At 40.0% G+C, this 15970-nt stretch overlaps 1 protein-coding gene and 1 long non-coding RNA gene across 4 annotated transcripts in view; one reads left to right on the forward strand and one right to left on the reverse strand.

Annotated features, from left to right (window-relative positions):
- Tpp2 (tripeptidyl peptidase 2) overlaps positions 1–8005 on the reverse strand; it is a 70059-nt gene extending 62054 nt beyond the window's left edge. For 2 of the 3 annotated variants that reach the window (XM_034497908.2, XM_034497907.2), the window contains exons 1-2: positions 7737–8002; positions 1078–1206 (exon numbers count right to left, since the gene is read on the reverse strand). In XM_034497908.2, coding sequence (XP_034353799.1) covers positions 1078–1206; positions 7737–7901 — 294 coding nt within the window. In that variant the 5' untranslated portion in view covers positions 7902–8002. Of the gene's footprint in view, positions 1–1077; positions 1207–7736 lie in introns of all 3 variants that reach the window. The other variant, XM_034497909.2, reaches the window with a different exon arrangement.
- Positions 8006–8061: 56 nt separating this feature from the next.
- Positions 8062–15675, forward strand: LOC143441843 (uncharacterized). Its single transcript, XR_013109578.1, has 2 exons — positions 8062–8686; positions 8790–15675. It is a non-coding gene; the product is annotated as an uncharacterized LOC143441843 (long non-coding RNA).
- The last annotated feature ends 295 nt before the right edge of the window (positions 15676–15970 follow it).

The raw sequence follows: 15970 nt of genomic DNA on the forward strand, positions 1-15970 counted from the left end.
AGAAAAAACTAATACATTTCAAACTAAGTCTGCTTGTTTTAAAAGATTAAAAATCACTTCTAAATCTATCATTTATTGTCATCCTGTAAATCTATTAACCAGTAACTCATGAATACCAAGGATGGAATAAAAACAAAGCCAGTCATTTAAATTCATCAGTACTAGGGTCTAAATATTTCTTCATAGTCAGTGTCACTAAGAAAATGATGAAAGCAAAACTATATAGGTGGTTCTTTCTGTTTTTCTATTTAAAAGTTAAAACCATTTGTTGACCTCAATTAAAGAAAGCAATCCCAATCATAAGTACTTTATTGAATACATAACTTCTAAGACGGCCCTCATGATCCACATCTTACGTGTGCATGCATGCAGTGATGAGATACCTCTTCCAAGTGTCAGCTAATTTAGTCACCAATTTCCAGTAAGTAGAATACAATGAAAAGATGGACCTGTCACTTGTAAGCTAACCTTATAAAAAAAAAAAAAAAAAAAAAAAAAAAACCAAGACTTTCCCCCTAGTTACTTTCTCATAGTTCGTGCCCCGAGAGAAGATAGCTGCCATACTACACTACAAAACAGCTGTGTGGAAAGGACCATGTGCAAAGAAACAAGACATAGCGGTGCAGCTTTAATCCTAGCACTTGGGAGGCAAAAGCAGACAGATCTGGTCTGAGGCCAGCCTAGTCTACCTAGAATTTCAGGATGGTAAGGACTATATAGAGAGACCCTGTCTCAAAAACTAAAAAACAAAACATCCATGCAACAGCTAACTTCTCAATGCACCTAAGCTAACTAAGCCTTTAAATAAAAGCGTAGTCTTGACAACAATTTATAACTTCATTAGAAATCCGTAACTACATATATCCATCAAGAGCACACACCTAGGTTCCTGGAACACAGTAATGGAACATCTCCTTATTTTAAACCAAGAGGTTTGGAAATAATTCCCTTTACAAGTAACAGGTAAAGACTACTATGTTGCTTAGGTTTAAAAAAAAAAGTTTTGAGGCAGCATTACAAAAAGAGGAGGGAAAACAAACAAAAAAACACACTCAATAAGAAGAGAAATGTTCCAACCTTAAGCACTCTTCCAGAAAGACCAATAATTTCACCATCTTTTGGTTCTACTTCTGTAGCAGTATTCACATCACCACTTCCTGTTGTATCAATGATATCAATGATTTTTGGTTTTCCATCCGTTGTAACCTAAAAATTGAGGCAAATAAAATATTAGTTATTGTCTTTAAAGAAAGTAATGCAAATCCAGTACATATATATAAATAAAATTGCCTCTAAAAATTTTACATTAAAAACTTAATTAAGTATAACAAATAAATAATAATGAAAAAATTAGTCATGGAAACAATATACAACTTTTCAAGTGGTTTCATTTATTTATTTAATATTTACAGCCTTTTAGGTGTTGGGCTATAGCAGTTGCCAGTACACAAAAATCCCTTATATATTTCAGAGTGACGAAGTAGACAAATATATAAAGATGTAATATACTGAGAGAAATTAAGCAAGAAGACAAAAATAATATGGATTTTTCTATGCCATTTATAAGTTGGTTGGCCAAAGAAGGCCTTGCTGAGGGGACATCTGACCAAATATCTGGAGAGCTTTGGGATAGATAGAAAATAGTATTTCATTACTGATTGCCACAGCAGTACTTGAAATTTACTTTGTTTCAAGTTCAAAGCTAGCACACTCCCAAATTTGTTTTTCTCCAAATGTTTTTATTAGGCATCACCATACATACAGTTAGTTGTTCAAGCCAGAAACACAAGTGTTTCTCTGGTGATCTAGCTTACACTTTGCATCACGGCTATACGAGGAAGTACTTCCTCTAACATAGAATTTAAATCCATTTTTCTACTTTTTATTCATCATTGTGGCAACTTGCCAAACCAACAGCATTTCTTCCTTTCAAACCAACAGCATTTCTCCCTTTCGTAATGAATAAGCTTCTTCTTAAACTGAGCTGAAACTCACTCTTTGTGAGGGTCCTATAACTTAATCTCATGTGGTGTCACAAAAACCGGGCAACGTAAAAGGTTACTAATATACAACAACTAAAACTCAATTCAAAACTATATGTGTAATGAATCCAAATTGTTTGTGGCAACACTTACTGCCAGCTGCACTGTATAAACAATGTAGACTTGGTTTTAAACATCTAACATGCATACTTGGTACTGTACATGCCATTACACCACAAAGTTCATTGAATACTTGTTTGAAACACCCTAGGCTGATCTGACACTACTGTATTCTACAGACTGAAATATGTTTATTGCATGAAATTTTCTACTCTTATAGAAACCTAATGGTTCAATTCCAAACAATAAAGCTTATAATGTTTTCCATCATTCCTCAGCATATAGATACAGAATTAAAAAGTTTATCACTCCTTCAGAAAAACCTCTCCAATGATCATTTAATGTATCCTAAACTTGATTGTCATACTACACACATTTTTCACTTCACAGGACATAGTACAACTTGTAATGACATACGCGTTAGGTGGCTCTCTCTCACCAGTTTCTCCTGTTAAAAGTTCTAAGGGCACAGGTGGTATCTCCATTCAACTCAATTTGCCAACATACACTCAACAACAAGCAGTGCTTTTGTTTTTTTATTACTGAGTGATCCAACATTCATTACTTAGCATTAGCTCTAATTTTGGTAAGGTATGTTTCTTTATTGGCCATAAACCTTGATGAGAGACACACTATTACTGCTCTAGGTAACAGTAGTAGTATATTTTCATGGAGGAATTAATTGATGGGCTCTTTTGGGGTTAATTTGGAAAGGCAAGTTGTTGCATTCAATATATACTTAAGGAACCTCAATACTAATTTCCACAGTGGCTATTCTAATATAGCTCCACCCAGAGTATCTAAGTATCTTCTTTGCAGTCCTCAATTCTCCAGCATCTGCTACGTTCCTGATGACAGACATTCTGAGTGCGTTAAGCTGAAATCTCAACATAGCACTTGTTGCTCTGGTGGCTAAGGATGCTGAATAGTTTTTCCTGTATTTACTTAATAGTCAAACATTTTTAAAAAAACCACATTTTATTTATTCTTTATGTATGGGTATGATGTGAGTACAGGCATGTCACAGAGTTTTAGTAGAAGTCAGATGACAACTTGTTGGAGTTGGTTCTCTCTTTCCACATGTGGGTCATGAAGATTCAACTCAGGTTGTCAGGATTGACAGCAGGCATATTTATTTATTCACCGAGCCAACTCACAAGCCCTGTTCTTTTGAGGGCTAATTTATTTTCCCACTTATTATTTGATGTCTTTTGGGATATACATATATAAAACTGTCATGAAGAAACACATCATTTTATACAATGGATATATATACTAGTTAAAAACTGTATTTGTGTATACACACACACACACACACACACACACACACACACACACACACAAAAGCTGGAATTAGGCATGGAAACAAAAGAAAAAAATATATACCAAATGTCAAAAACTAACAACCACAAACTCTTTTGACTTTTGACCTAGAAAACTCAATCTTTTTTACCACTATTAAGTTTTCCTCCAACACAAAGTATTTCCTCTACAGTATATGCAAAGCTTTGTATTTAACATACACTCAAGAAAGAAGTGACTCTTATAGGAAACAAGGCAGATTTTTTTTGTCTTAATAGGGCAAAAAGGTACAAATGGTGGATCACACATCAAACTCTTGTCATGTTACCCTGAAAAACCGAGAGCATAATGGTATGAAGCTCCAAAGGGCCTGACAGGTTCAGCTATTCTTTTTATGAACAACAATTCTTTAGGGTTTTTTTTTGGGGGGGGGGGGGATTTATATTAGAATTAGGCGGATAACCAGAAGGCTCAATATCACAATTCAGGAAAAAAAAGTAAATATCAAAATCATATTAAACTAATAAATCCTCATTATTGGTATGTTAGCAAAGAAAATAAGAGGAAAAAAAGCCAAATGGGAATTAATGGTTTATTTATCATGTATTATTTCCATAAGTTTTACTTATAAGAAGTGCCCCCACTTCACACACACACAGAGCAAACAAAATACATATGCAGAAAGTTTAAATTTCTTGTCCACTCCACTGGAGATTTTTTTCAAAGAGACCACAGAATTGAGGGACAGAAAAGCACATAAAGGCAAAAACCACCCAAAAATTTTGCAGTAGAGCTTTGGAATAAGAAGGAAACGCAATTGGTAAAGTAAATCCATCTTTGATGGATGAGGGCTGGCTAACCTGGAAAATGCAATTATGGGGAAAGCCACAGCAATAAGCCTTCTGTTCCTGAGGGAGAAACTGGGAGATACTTCGAGAAATTGCCTAAATATTTACCCTAAATGTCAGGAATCCAAGTTACTTATTTCTCCAATATACCTATTATGAAGCAAACTGGTATGAGTAGAAACAGTTCATTAAAACAGACCAGAACAAGAGGGGGTGAGTTACAAAACCATCAAAAACAAAAGCCCACCAAGCAAAGCAAACAATGTGAGTATACAGAGTTACTTGAAATTTCCAGGGAGATACTGAAAAGTTCAAGTAAGTATGGGAATTCATGTAAGATTACTACTTCGTAACTTTTATTCCAAGAACATGATCAATTTACAAGGATCCTGCTTCTAGAAAGTGTATTATCAGTTGAGATAACAGATGAGTAGAGACAATGATCCAAGAGGTAAAGAGGTAGTCATGAAACGCCCTAAGAACTCAAAGCTCAATTTGCAGAAACTAAACCTAAGTAATAGTTAATTATACTATATAACCAATTATATATACATAAGTATTTAGTAACTAATATATTACTAAATTAGTGTCTTGAAAATAGACTTTTAAGGGGTTACTTGCATCCTTTTACCCCAAACTCTTTTTCTCCAAGAGAAAATTACATTCACGTTATGAAAACAGACCTCTTTTTCAACAAAAATGAGTATTACTAACAGATTTTACACCAAATAAACTTGATATATGCTTTCCAAGAATTTTAACCAGGAAAAATGTAAGTGAAATGAAACAAAAAAAAAAAAAGTCACTTTGGGGCATTTACAACTTGAGAGGAAATCAAAAAGGAGAAAAAATGAAATCATTGTTAGTAGGGACTAACTGAAGCCACAGACTTAACAGTAGAGCTGGTAAATGGCTGAATAAGTCAGTAAGTAATGTCTTTAAAGAATGAAGCAGCAGTTTACAAGTGATTACAGAAAACTGCTGGGCAAATGAAACACCACATGCAAACACATGTATTAGGACCTGAGACATCTGGGTGCCTGGGCTTTCAAGAGAGAAGCACAGGAGTGAAGGGCGGTGCAGAGGCCACACTCAAAGGTTAGAGGTAGAAGGTAAAAGGCCTTATAATAAAATTCAAATTTTTTGAGTTTTATTCAAAAGCAAACTGACTTTGTTTTGAGCAAAGATGTTGATACTTGGTTTGCTTCTGATGAATATTAAGTTTGGGAAAGCAAAGCATGGCTCAATGGTGAGATTGGAGGCAGTGAGAATTATACCAAATTTTTTCTTGTCAGTTTTCCTGTTATCTCACCTCTGTATCTCTGTAACAGTCACAGTTTGCAGGATTTCATTATTTAATGGATTGTAGGTACTACCAGGTACTTGAATGCTTGCTGAGAGAATATTAAATGTTTATGTAATTATTACTCTCTCATGCTGTCTGTGTAGAGGAGTGTGCCATGACATCTGACTCTGCCCTCTACTTTGTCTATACCCAGAGGCTGTGACAAAAAAGGACTTGGGCTAAGGAAGTGAGTGGAGGCCACGACTGGCTGCTCCCTCCACATGCATTTGACCTCCAGTCCTTTACTTGGATCCATCTGCCCACTCAGATAGCCAGGGAGGCTCCTCTTCTACTTTCTTTTTCTTTCTTTCTTTCTTTTTTAAACCTTAATGATGTACACACAGAGCCACAAAATAATTTCCTCAGGTAAGAAAAAACTAAAGTCACTCGTGTTAAGTTCCTTGCTGAATTTAAACAAAAGATCATTTAATCTGAGAATAAATGCTGGATGATCTTATGTTTTCTTTTGATTCAATGTTTTATTAACTAAATGTTAATGTTTCTATAAATATCAAACATATTGTCCCTTCAAACAATGACTCAATATGAACTCCTTGCTAACATTTAGTGTTTATTCAGGACTTTTAAAAAAAAAAAAAAAAAAAGTATTTAACACTTTAGCACTGTAAAACCACGTGTAGTTGACTCAATTATCAAGTAATTATATGGGATAAAAACTGTTATTTTACAGAAACAAAGCACTCAGATAACCAGAACTGGAAATTCTACAAATGTCCACTGAATAGTACTACTCCAAAATCTTCAAGATTTTCTGATCCTCTAACCAAAAGAACCAGTGAGCCACTTACCCTAGCTGTTCTCCCACACCCTCCAAAAAGTAAACACACACTCCTGTGTATTGGGATGCATTTCCACTGTGTAATAAATTCTCGATACGGCACTGCCGTTACCAAGTTTTAAACCTTAGCAATTACTGTTAATAAAATAACAACTGTAGTCACCAGGACGGCACTCATACTTGAACTTCTAATCAGAGACTGTGCTACTGGGTGCTTCAGGGCATACGTGTGCACCAGAAAGGGAAGAAGTAACAAACACTTGGAAGCAGGACTCCCTAAAAGTCCCACAGAATGGCCACACAGGCTTCTTTCCTATCCTTTCCAATAATATTTAACATTTATGTCAATTATCTTCCTATCCATTTATATCAATTATCAGGCAGCACAATGAAAGAACTAAAGATTGGAGGAAAAAATCAAGGGCTAAGAGGAGAGAAATTATTAAGTATCCCTCTTTGGTGAGGAACAAGGATAAGGTATCAATGTAATCTAATATATCTATTTGATAGATACACTGGTGCTGGACAGAAAAGAACGAAAATAAGCACTAGTTTTAGTCAGGGAAGATCTTCAACAAAGGTTAAAGAGTATTTATTAGTGGATTTTATTAAGAGGCTAGTTTAGTTTTAAAACAATATATTTTTACTCAGACATTTTTTAACATCAGTTTTCAGTAAGGTCCCTGCTCTTAAAGACTTCTTACCTGCATAAAGGAAAATGAAGTCATTTTTGGGAAGCCAATAATCAAAGTATGGTCTCTTATGTTTAGAAGCATTTAAAACGTGTATTTTCATAAGGTCTGAGAAGTTCGCCCGAAACAAATTAGTTGGCCCTTTTGTAAAAAAAAAAAAGACTAACCCAGGAGATTTCAAGGACTCTGAACAAATACACAGCAGATAACTTAAAAATAGAACAAAAGTATCAGAAGAAACCATTCCGGAAGCGGACTGGGTCATATTCTGGAAATCCACTTTGCTGGTCTTGCCAAAACCAGTTATCTCTAAACATCACTAAGGAGTTCCTCAAGGCTGTTGCCCCTTTTGGTGGCGCCCCCATGCTCCCGCGCCCCCCCCCCCAGGATTAAAAACTGAAAATGTTTTCCCTTGCCGAGGACGGGTGCGGACTCTGAAGAGGTGTGGGGCCTGGAACGCCCAGCTGACCAGCAAAGCTTCCCCGCAGCCCCCAATCCCGAACAGCCACGCTGACCACGCTGCTTTTGTGTGCAGAGGGAACAGGGCCCGGCTGTTGCCCAGAGCTGTCCGGCTCGGCCAGGCCCGTCCGGTCCGCGGCTTGGTCCAGGCTCGGCCCTCTCGGCCACCGGCCCTTGGCGCCGCCTCACCTGCATGCCCGGGGCCCCGGGATCGACCCCTGTGTCCAGGACGGCGATGAGCACCCCGCGCCCGTCATACTCCGGGTAGCGGCACAGGAAGGAGGAGGCCCCGGTCTCCTTCTTTGGTAGAAGACCGTGGAAAGGGAAGGGCTCCTCGGTCGCGGCGGTGGCCATGGACGCAAGCTGGAGGACGGACGAGGAAGAGGCAAACTGCCAGGCAGCGCGCGGACCAGCGGCTCGAGGACACACGGCTACCGCGGGACGGAGGCGGAGAAGGGGCGGAGCCTGGCCACCAGTACCCAATCGTATGCGGTCAGAAATGTCTAGCCAATCATATCCTTCAACGTAAGCTAACGGCGCCGCTACGAGGCACGACACAGGAATGTTACCCAGGCTGCAGAGCAGGGGTGGAGTTTGCGCTGATGCAGATGACAACACACGGGAGGGAGGTCCTTAAGGGGTCTCTGTTTGGGATGCGGAGAAGCCGGGACTTGCCTTCGGAGCTGTCACTCTCGGTGAGAAGTCGCGAGAGGAACAGGCAGTGTGCCTGAGGCGTGGGATCCTCGCGACGCCACGGATGTTGGCCTAACCCGCTGCGGACCGGAAGCCTGTAAAGTCGAGCACGGACGGAAGTCTCAGATTGAGCAGTCCGGCGCTTTCTGGAAGGGTGAGGTGCTGTTTAGTCAACAGGAAGTGGGTTGTTGGCTGTTTTGTCGCCAGAGTCCCCGAAGCAAAGCACTTGACAGAAATGGGCCCCCTTCTGACTTCGTGGCTTACTCTCGACATCCGGGATTTCTGAAAAATACCTACCTTTTCTCCAGTGAAGTTCCTGTTTGCCGCTTCAGGCTCAACACAGTTATCGAGCCATAGTTTGCGGGTTTATTAGGATATACAGTGACAGCAATCGTAAATGATATTTGAAACTTAAACTACACAGATTATCCAGTAACAAAGATTGCGTACGTTCATAATTAAGAAAATTTGGGGGTTGAAAATAATATTTTCCTATTTGTGACAAATCCACGCTATACCAATGAGAGATTTTTGCACCTTTTTTCACAGTCTGTAGTGCCTGGAGGCCTCCGAAATACTGAGCGCAGAACCCCAGCCATAAGTGTGGTAATTCTCTTTAATGGCAGTGACTGCTGTGTCCACTCCACGTCCCGCAGCCGGAAGGCGCCTAGGGTAATCATAGTTGTCCCATTGACAAACTCAAGAGACCTGATAGAAATGTTTTAAAATGCATAAGATAAGATCTATAGGATTATACAGGAGGCAGATGGTTGAAATAGGTATAAAAATTTTGTTGTGTTTCAATAGGTTCACACATGTAAATATACATATAGGCTCTTTTTTAAATTAACAGAGCCACGTCAAGTCTAATAAATTAACGTTATTTTTAAATTGAGAAGAAATCATAAATGACATGTGAATATATCTAAACTACACAGATTAACCAGTAACAAAGGTTGCCAATGTTCATAATTAAGAAAATTTGGGGGATGAAAATAATTTTTTCCTATTCAGTCATGGGCCTTGGGCATGTCTGTGGTCTGCAGTTTAAGAAGCAGGCTCATAGAAGCCCTTGTATGTCACTGTTTCAAACTGTAGCATTTCCAGTGAGTCCTCAAACTCTCCTCCAGTGTCTGCAGTAATTCCTAATCATCCTCTTCATTTTTTATTCTTTAAGGTTAGAAGAGTTTTATTCTTGGTAGTGAGGGAAAAGGAACAAGGTTAATGATTTTTTTATTGTCAACTGTGTTTCATTTCCTTTAGGACAGAATTAGAGAATACTTTAACAGTAAAGGAAAAAGAATGGCAAACTCTCCAGAGATGTTCATATTAAACATGCAGTGGCAGAGTTGACTTGCAGCTTCACCTGAGCCATGGCCCCACCACTTTATTTCACAAAGAGAAAATGACTCTGATGGCCATGGGTTACAAAATAAGTCACTGCTGAAACTAAGTTCTTTTTTCATGGTTTGCCTGCAGTACTTTTCACCCTACTGTGTGATGCCCACCAGTCAGAGTATGAATGCGTACTCAGTGAGTGCCTAGAATAGAACTGTTTATAATTAAGTTTCTTTTCTACATTTTAAGGTGATGCTATCTCATGCCTTGGAGATTTAAAGGACATTTCGTATGTGCTTCTATACCTGCACTCTTTTTTTTTAAATATTATTTATTTATTATTATTTATATGAGTACGCTGTAGCTGTCTTCAGACACACCAGAAGAGGGCATCAGATCCCATTACATATGGTTGTGAGCCACCATGTGGTTGCTGGGAATTGAACTCAGGACCTCTGGCAGAGCAGTCAGTGTTCTTAACAGTTGAGCCATCTCTCCAGCCCTATACCTGCACTCTTTAGATCACTCATTTCTATGTAGCCAGTTGAATGGTACTCATCCTTTGAATAGCCGTCATCCTTTACTTAAAAAACACGCAAACACTGAAAGTCAACCATCCTAAGTCTCTATTTTCACTTGCAACTATATTTTCATTATATAACCACTTTCAGACTTTGATCCTGTGACCTTCCATTATAAATGCATTTCATTGTATTTATATGATATAAAATATCTCTCATTACTACATAAAAACATAAACTATATTAAATTGTAACTTGAAAGAATTTCTTGGGATTAGAATGTTAATTTTTCTTTTGGATTAAGTTATCTTACAATTACAAAGTTGATGAAAACAATGAGTAAATCTTAAGATTTAAATTTAAAAAAGGGAACGGACAGGGAGGGAGGGGAGGAGAGAAAAGGCAACTTTTACAAAGATGTTTGATGTGTATTAGCCGTGTTTTCCATTCATAATAGGCTATTATATTTACAAGTATAAGATTGCCATGTGTACGTTTCTTATAAAATCAGAGCAAAAGTGGGATATACAAGTATTGTATAACTTGCCTCAGAGGTGACGTGAGCAACACCTGGGAAGCACACTTCCATCTCTGAACCACTCATGACAAATGTCATCTTTTGCTATAATCTCTGCCTAAATTGGAGACAAGGTGGATTTAAAAAGATGGAGACAAATACAAAACACAACAAAGCACTGCATGCTGCTGTGCTTTCCTGCACTTGCTCCACATAGAGATCCTAGGTATGTTCGAAAGACTAACATGTATTTAATATGGTCCCTAGTTGTAGCACTGTGATCCTAGCTCCTAGAAGGTAGAAGCAAAAGGATTTTGAATTGGAGGCCAGACAGGTATACAACCAGACTTTATCTCAAAAAACTTAACTTATTCTTGATTTAAGATTTTTATTGGTTATTTTATTTATGTATGTTTCAAATGTTATCTACCTGCCCAGTTTCCATCTATAAACCCCTTATGCCATCCCCTCTATCCCCCTGCTTCTATGAGCGAATTCCCCCAACCACCCACTGACTCCCACCTCACCACCCTAGCATTCCTCTACACTGGGGCATGGAGCCTCCACAGGACCAAAGGTCTTCTCTCCCATTTATGCCAAATAAGGCAATCCTCTGCTACATATGCAGCCATGAGTCCCTCCATGTTTACTCTGCTTGGTGGTTTAGTCCCTGGGAGCTCTGGGCGAGGGAAGGATCTGGTTGGTTGATTTTTGTTGTTCTTCCTATGGGGTTGCAAACCCCTGCAGTCCTTCCCATAACTCTTCCATTGGGGTCCCCCTGCTCAATCTAATGGTTGGCTGCAAGGATCTGCCTCTGTATTTCTAGCAGAGCCTCTCAGGGAGCAGCCATACCAGGCTCCTGTGAGCAAGTACTTCTTGGCATCAGCAATAGTGTCTGGGTTTAGTGTCTACATGTGGGATGGATCTACAGGTGAGGCAGTCTCTGGATGGCCTTTCCTTCAGTCTCACTTTTGGCTCCATATTTCCTTTAAACAGAATCAATTCTGGGTTAATATTTTTGAGATGGGTCTGTGGCCCCATCCCTCAACCAGGAGCCACACCTTACCTCTGGATATGGTCTCTACAGGTTCTCTCTCTTTCCTGGGTATTTCAGCTAATGTCATCCCTGTTGTATACTGGGAGCCTCTTGCTTTCTGGCATCTGGGACTTTCTAGTGGCTACCCTACTGCTATATTCCTCCATTCAATTTCCTAATCCTCTGTACTTCTCCCCTGTCTCTTCCAACACCTGATCTCTTTTTCACTCCCCCTCTTCTCTCCTTTCGTCTACCTCCCATGATTATTTTTATTTCCTCTTCTAAGTAGGACTGAGGCATCCACACTTTAGTATTCCTTTTTCTTGAGCTTCAAAAGGTCTGTGAATTGTATTGTGGGTATTCCTAATATCTACTTATTAGTGAGTACATACCATGTGTGTTCTTTTGTGACTGTGTTACCTCACTCAGGATGATATTGTCCAGTCCCATCCACCTGCCTGTGAATTTCATTAAGTCATTGTTTTTAATAGCTAAGTAGTGCTCCTGTGGGGAGCCAACCAAAGGCGGCTATCATCCTTGCAGCCATCTTGAGCCATATACCCTGACAAAAGACTTGATTACATTAGCCTACAACAGCTGAGCATACTCTGATAACATCTTGTTTTAGATACCCAGGATTTTTTCTTGGGTGTGTGAGACTTAAAGGTGTGTGACTTAAGGGCGTGACTTAGAGATCAGATTTAGAGACAAAGCCTAAGGGCCTGACTTAAAGGCATGACTTAGAGGCGTGGCTTAGAAGTGAGACATATAAAAGGCGAGAGGCAGACAGAAGAGATTATTAAGTATTAGGCACTTGGCACTTGGCACTTGGAGGAAGAACTTGGAATTAGACATTAGGCACTTAGGACTTGGAAGAAGTAACTTGGAACTTGGAGGCACTAGGGACTAGGAACTAGGGACTAGGAACTCAAGACTTGGGACTTGGACTAGGAAGAGAGACTGGAGAATAAACAGATTGAATCACACTCTGTCTGGTCTCCATTCTTCGTGTCCGTCCTCACTTTCTCTCTTGCTGAACCCCAACCCGAGGACTGGAACAGCTTGGGGCAGTGCAGACTCTAACAGTTTAGCCCCCAAGGCTTTTGGCAGTGCGGGTTCCAACATTGACAGAGTGGTCCAAGACATTTTGGCCCCCAAACGTGGAGTAGCTTGGGCCGCAACATTTTTGGCTCCCAACGTGGGGTAGTGCAGTTCTCAACATACTCCATTGTGTATATGTACCACATTTTCTGTATCTGTTGTTCTGTTGAGAGACAGACAGGGTTATTTCAGGTTACTGGCTATTATAAATAAGACAGCTATGAACATAGTGGAGCACGTGTCCTTATGATATGTTGAAGCATCTTTTGGGTATATATGCCCAGGAGTGATATAGCTGGGTCCTTGGGTAGTGCTATGTCCAATTTTCTGAGGAACTGCAAGACTGATTTCTAGAGTGGTTGTACCAGCTTGCAATCCCACCAACAATGGAGGAGTGTTCCTCTTTCTTTACATTCTTCTCAGCATCTGCTGTCACCTGTGTTTTTAATCTTAGCCATTCTGACTGGTGTGAAGTAGGATCTTAGGGTTGTTGTGATTTGCGTTTCCTGATGGCTAAGGATGCTGAACATTTCTTTAGGTGTCTCTCAGTCATTGAGATTCCTCAGTTGAGAATTCTTTATTTAGCTCTGTACCCCATTTTTAATGTGGTTACTTGGTTCTTTGGAGTCTAATTTATTGAGATCTTTGTATATGTTGGATATTAGCTCTCTATTGGATGTAGGTTTGATAAAGATCTTTTGCCAATCTGTAGGTTGCCATTTTGTCCTATTGACAGTGTCTTTTGCCTTACATAAGCTTCTCAATTTTATGAAATTCCATTTGTCTGTAGTTGATCTTAGAGCCTGAGCCATTGGTGTTCTGTTCAGGGAATTTTCCCCTGTGCTCAAGTATTCGAGGCTCTTCCCCACTTGGTCTTCTATTAGATTCAGCATATCTGGTTTTATGTGGATGTCCTTGATCTACTTGGACTTGAGTTTTGTACAAGGAGATAAGAATTGATCAATTTGCTTGTTCTTTGACTATTTGCATCTATTGTATTGCTAGTTCCTCAACCTAGAACAGACCTTAATACTTGCATGTAATTTAAATGGCATAAAAGCATAAAAAGAGGAGGAGGGATGGGATAGGAGGTTAATGGAGGGGATGGGGAAAGGGGATAACATCTGAAATGTAAATAAATAAAATATCGAATAAAAAATATATAAATGTGAGGGAGAAACACTCTACATAAAATATAGAAATAATCTGTCCTTGGATATGCATTCATTCCTTTCCATTCATTTATACTGTTCTTGATGCATTTTAATAAAAGCTTATTTTCATGGTTAAAAAGAAAAGAAAAAGAAATGTTCAGCATCTTTAGTCATCAGGGAAATGCAAATCAAAACAACCCTGAGATTCCACCTCACACCAAACAGAATGGCTAAGATCAAAAACTCAGGTTACAGCAATGTTAGAGAGGATGTGGAGAAAGAGGAACACGCCTCCATTGCTGGTCAGACTGCAAGCTGGTAAAACCACTTTGCAAATCAATCTATTGGTTCCTGAGAATATTGGAAATAGTTTTACCTGAGGATGCAGCTATACCACTCCTGGACATATATCCAAAAGATGCTCCAATAAATAACAAGGACACATACTCCACTATGTTCATAGCAGCTGGAAACAACCCAGATGTCCCTCAACAGAAGAATGGATACAAAAAAAAATATATGATACATTTACACAATGAAGTATTTTGCAGCTATTAAAAACAATGACTTCATGAAATTCACAGGCAAATGGATGGAACTAGAAAATATCCTGAGTGAAGTAACACACACAAAAAAAGAACACACGTGGTATGTACTCACTAATAAGTGGATATTAGCCCAAAAGATCACAATGCCCAGGATACAACCCCACAGACCATATGCAGCATAGAAGGAAAGACGACCAGGGTGTGCTGCATTGAGCGGGGAACAGGATAGTTGTGGGAGGTGGAAGGAGAGAGGGACCTGGGAGGCAGAGAAGAGGAGGAGGAAGTAAGGGTGGCAGTATCAGGAACTGGAGGAGATTTGAGAGAGGTACAGAGGGTCAGGAAATAGAACAAAAATATGTATTAGGGGGATGAGGAACTGGGGTTAGCCACTGGAGGGTCTCAGACACAAAGGAAACATGAGACTCCCAGGACCCAGTGTGGATAACTTTAGCCAAAATGCACAGAGAAGTAGGAGATAGAACCTGTTGAGACCACCTCCAGTATATAGGCATGGCCCCTGGTCAAAGTATGGAGCCACCCACTCAACTCACAGTTTTTTAACCCAGAAATGTTCCTGTCCAAAGGAAGAACAGGGACAAAAAATGGAACAGAGACTGAAGGAAGTGCCAGCCGGTTATGTCACCACCTGGAGATACACCATGTCTGCAGACAGCAAACTCAACATTGTTGCCATGGGAACCAAGTGTGACAGCTCTTTGGGAGGTCCAGGCAGCAACTGACCAATGCAGAGGTGGATGCTTGAAGCCAACCAACAGACTGAACTCAGGGAACCTATGGGGATGGTGGCAGAAGGACTGAAGGAGCAGAGGAGAATTGCAACCTCAGAAGAACAACATAGGCTGGCCTGACCGCCCAGTTCACCCAAAGCCTAGACCACCAACCAAGGAGTGTACCTGGAAGGACCCATGGCTCCAGATACATATGTAGCAGAGGCTGGCCTTGGTCCTGGGAGGTTTGATGCCCCAGCATAGGTGAATGCTGGAGCAGTGTGGTGAAAGAATGTGGGTGGATGGGAGAGCACTCTCATACAGGCAAAAGGAAGGCGGGACAAATGTGGGATGGGGGTTTGGTAGAGGGGTAACCGGGAAGTGGGATATCATAGGATGGGGGTGGTGGTGGAGGGGGTAACCTAGAAGTGGGATATGATTTGAAATGTAAACTAATGGAATGATCAATAAAAAAAGAAAAAAGTCAATGAATTCTTTTATTTAAGAAAAGTGGCTTCTAATGTTTGCCCTTCTTTCAGCTTTAGAAATCATCTGGTTCTTTTTTTATTGGATATTTTATTTACATTTCACATGTTATCCCTTTACCCCATTTCCCCCCTACCCAGGAACCCCCTATCCCATCTCCCCTCCTCCTGCTTCTATGGGGATGTGCCCCCACCTACCCCCCAACTCCCACCTCCCTACCCTCAAATTCCCCCCACACTGGGTGTCTAGCCTTCATGGAACCAAGGACTTTCTCTCTCCCCTATGTCTGACAAGACTATCC

This window comes from Arvicanthis niloticus, chromosome 3 (genome assembly GCF_011762505.2).
Source record: "Arvicanthis niloticus isolate mArvNil1 chromosome 3, mArvNil1.pat.X, whole genome shotgun sequence".
In the NCBI taxonomy this organism is placed as follows: Eukaryota; Metazoa; Chordata; class Mammalia; order Rodentia; family Muridae; genus Arvicanthis; species Arvicanthis niloticus.